The following is a 3,782-nucleotide window of genomic DNA, read 5'->3' as shown; positions in this document are numbered from 1 at the left end:
GTGTCTCTAAATCAGTCTGGGTCACAGGAACTTCTCCAATCTCGAGTGCATCAACCTGCAGCAGACTGGGAACCCCACAGGTGCAATCAGACTGGTGGTGTCCCTTCATGCCGCCTTGAAGCACTGGGTGGATCTAAATGTATGAATGGGGAGAGGGCAGTGGGGAACACCCCAGCACGTCTGGGTCAGAGGAGAGTGGAGATTTAATAGGGAAAGTGAGGGGGGGACCTTTCTGATTGCCCATCTCTGGAAGTTGCTCTTTTCCATCTGCTGATCGTTACGTGAGGGCTAACGCCTTACAGGGCTGGGTCCTGTCTGAGGTGCAGCTTCTGCTCTCGCTGTTCTGTTGTGCAGCAGCAGAGAAAATGAGCCTGGTGAAGGTAAGTGACCGGTGCTGCTCGTGCCATCGGGCAGGGCTTTGGCAAGAGGTGGCAGGCAGGGGCTCGCCGTTGGCAGCGTGGCAGGAGCAGTTCCTGACCTTTGTTGGCTTTGCTGGCCCTGCCTGCAGCAGGGCTGGATCTGAAGGGACAGCAAAGTGCTGCGTGACGTGTCACCCTTGGGTGTCCTGTGAATCCTCCAGCCTGGGGTGTTTGCCGTGTGTTAGTGGGTCACTGTGGAAATCTGCTCGTGTTTTAATGTGGCCACAAGTAGATGGGGAGGAAAAAGGTCAAACCACAATTCTGTGACGCGTGCTTTATCCAGAGCAAAGATTTATTCACCGAAAAGATTCCTACATATCCAGAGTTCCATTAGCATAGAACTCACTCTTTTTTTTTTTTTTTTTCCTTCTTTTTTTTTTCTGGTTGCATAAACTAATACAGAAACTGTTGTTAATACTAACAATTTTTAATTAATTTAATAGCAATTCTGGAAGACAACTCAGTTGATAGAAAATATAAAAAAAAAATTTTACTGTACAAAGTTTACATCACATTTGAAAAGAAAACGTGTCCATTTTCACCATATTACAGACTCCATTTACATTCACTACTGACGTGTGGCTTTTGTAGCAGCATTGTACAGCCAGCTTCACAGTTACAGCTCCACAGCGGCCGGGCTCGCCGTGCCTCACGCCCTGGCACCAGCACACGGGGACAGTACACGGGACCACACAGCACCGCACCCGACCGCCTGCCGCCGGGTTTGCAGCAGGCTGAGGGGCTCACAGCTCCACACTCACTGCTTTCCATCCGCTTCCCTGTGTCCTACACCAGCCCATTAAAACAAAAACGATCCCAGAGGCAGCAGTGAGGCTCTGATAGAGTCCAGGAGGCTGGGCTTTGCTTTCAAGAGGAATTTACGGGTGTTAAACCCAGAACCAAGGTCAGGCTGAATTAGAATCCCAGCTCCCTGGGCAGTGCTCAGCTGGGGTGAGTCTCCCACGAGCGTTCAGCAAGAAGGGACGGGAGCTGTTAGGCGAGTGGCCCTTAGTACCTAAAGGCAGCTCTGTGTCTGGAAAATCTTCCCAGACAAGTGTCTGAATCACACCTGAGGGCAGTCACAGGAAGGACAAATGGTGACACTTTTGTTGTTTGGTTGGTTGGTTTTTGAGTGATTTTGTTTTAATCTGGCTGGTTATCCTGTGCTGGCTGTCCTTCTCCTAGCCAGTCATCCTAGGAAAAAAATGGAGAGTATATTGCTTTCCCAGCCTAGTTCTTGCACACTTGCCCAGCAGTGATGCTGCTGGTGAATAGAAACAGCCTGCCTGTGAGCTGAGCAGCACCGGGCACCCAGCAGCAGCTTCTGCTCCTCTGAGGCGATGCCAGGTGAAGCCTACAGAGAGTTTTGGCCGATGGGTTCAGTTACCGGGGCAAAGCCGCGCGTTTCTCCCTGCTTTAGGGCTGTGTTGTGCTGTTGGTATTTAAGCAGCACTTGCTGGGAAAACAACTGCTGCTTAAAACTGCTGACACACAATTACCAGGAGAGAACCCGCAGTAGCAGGTCTGGGAGAGGAGCGAGAGGGGCAGGTTCAACACAGGGTAGAGCTGGGGGGTTATTTCTGTCTAAGGGGGGTGAGAGGAAGGAGGTCAAACACGTACCGCGAGGCCGCGTGTGGCTGCCACCGACCCAGGGTTTGCTGTTAAATCTGACACACATTTAAAAACTCACTGGCAAAGTGTTTGTAAGAGAATGTAACTGACTTGCACGCAGGAGGAGTGAAGCCTCTGCTCAACAGAACCCAGGAACTGCCTTTGCCACTTAATTCTCTACAGAAGTCACAGCCAAACTGAGCGCCCGTCGCCTTCCCTGCCCTATGGGGGACTCCAGCGTTCCTCCCTGCGATCCCCACATCAAACCCTCGGGATGATGGTGAAACATGCTGGGGGGGGGGTGTGTAACGTACCAGTGCTGTTGGAGGAATGATATTTGGTGACTTCCAGGGAGCCCTAATGAACTGTCTCAACAAAAGGAAGCGTGACAGGGACAGAAAGGATCTGAATGTTCAGTGTGATGTGGGTTGTCCCACTGCCCTGGCTGGCAGGAGAAGGCAGAGGAATGTGAGCGGGAGGTGTGGGGCAGTCTGTGCTGACACCACTTGTGGTGCATCTGTCACCTTAAATGCAGTGACCAGCCAGGTGTGTCCTGAACCTGCATCTTACACACTGGAGAGGGGGTGTGGGGTTTTCATCTTCAGATTAACCTTTGAAACAAGCCTCAGCTGTTGGGTTGAGTCAAGTCCTCTAGACCCCAAAGTAACCTTCCTGGTTTCCAGATTTCTGTCCTTCTTGGGTTTTCCCCAAAACAACTGCTTTAGTCCTAAATTTTTCAGGCAAACAAGGGGGAGAGTTAAATGTGAACTAGGGGCTGATGACACTGTGTGTGTGTGGTGTGTGTACTGTCTACAAATGAAACAGTGACTGGGGCAGTGGAGTCGAGTCTGGTCGGTCAGGGTCGTGTTTCAGAAATGCTGCTAGAACTTGTTGTGCCAAAAACTTCAAAAGCAGAATTTGGCCCCTGTGTGCGGAGCTGTAACGAGCTGTGGGTTTATTTTTTTAAAGTCCAGCAAGTCTCAAGCTTCCTATGGGACTGCATCAGAACAGGCAGCTCTTAGTGGGGGTTCTGTGGAGAAGAGTGCTTGAGTCTGTGAGACACAGCCTACACCATCAGAAACTCCTCCAAGAAGCAGATTTGTACTGGGGTAACCTAAGTCAAGGTAACCCAGAGCCTGGACTGACCCTGCAGAAACAAAACCCCAGAGCTCAATGATGGGTTTGGGCAGATTACAATGCAATACATCAATTTTTACCTTATTGAAAGAAAAACACAATCTGGAACTCCAGCCCCTTCTCCTAGACACGCTGCTGTTCTGAACAAGCCAGTTCCACTTCTCTGAGGGAAAACAAATGCTTAGAAGGCAGAAGATAGCTCCTGCTTACTGCAAGAAGGAACTAGAAATAGTTCTTTTTTTCAGTGCTATTTGAGAATGGCTGTAGTTGATTCACCATTTATTATGTTTAAAAAAATATAGTTCACACAAAAGTATCATGTAAACATTCTGTAAATAACTGCTGGTGCTCAGGCAGAATTCAGACTTTGCAAACATCACAGGCCTGTGAACTGAGGGTCGCGTGGCTTTCGGCTGCGGCTGCACCAGGGTCAGGGCTTGGAAGATTCAGTGGAGGTTCCTGGTGCTTTGTGTAAGCAGGCAGACAACATTCCCACCAGACAGGTACACACCACGCTACAGCTTTTGATTACTTGGTTCCAGGATTCCCAAGCCAAATCTTTCAAAACGCAGGACAACTTTGCTACTGTTAATGCTGAAAAGAGTGGAGAGGGAG

At 49.7% G+C, this 3,782-nt stretch overlaps 1 protein-coding gene across 1 annotated transcript in view; it reads right to left on the bottom strand.

The window, feature by feature from the left end:
* Positions 1 to 3,492: 3,492 nt before the first annotated feature.
* KSR1 (kinase suppressor of ras 1) overlaps positions 3,493 to 3,782 on the bottom strand; it is a 29,342-nt gene continuing 29,052 nt past the window's right edge. Inside the window, exon 19 of the mRNA XM_010172080.2 lies at positions 3,493 to 3,761. Coding sequence (XP_010170382.2) covers positions 3,683 to 3,761 — 79 coding nt within the window. The 3' untranslated portion in view covers positions 3,493 to 3,682. The remainder of the gene's footprint in view (positions 3,762 to 3,782) is intronic.

The sequence above is a fragment of the Antrostomus carolinensis genome, unplaced genomic scaffold (assembly GCF_000700745.2).
Source record: "Antrostomus carolinensis isolate BGI_N321 unplaced genomic scaffold, ASM70074v2 scaffold8907, whole genome shotgun sequence".
In the NCBI taxonomy this organism is placed as follows: Eukaryota; Metazoa; Chordata; class Aves; order Caprimulgiformes; family Caprimulgidae; genus Antrostomus; species Antrostomus carolinensis.
This window is presented reverse-complemented; position numbering and strand designations above follow the sequence as displayed.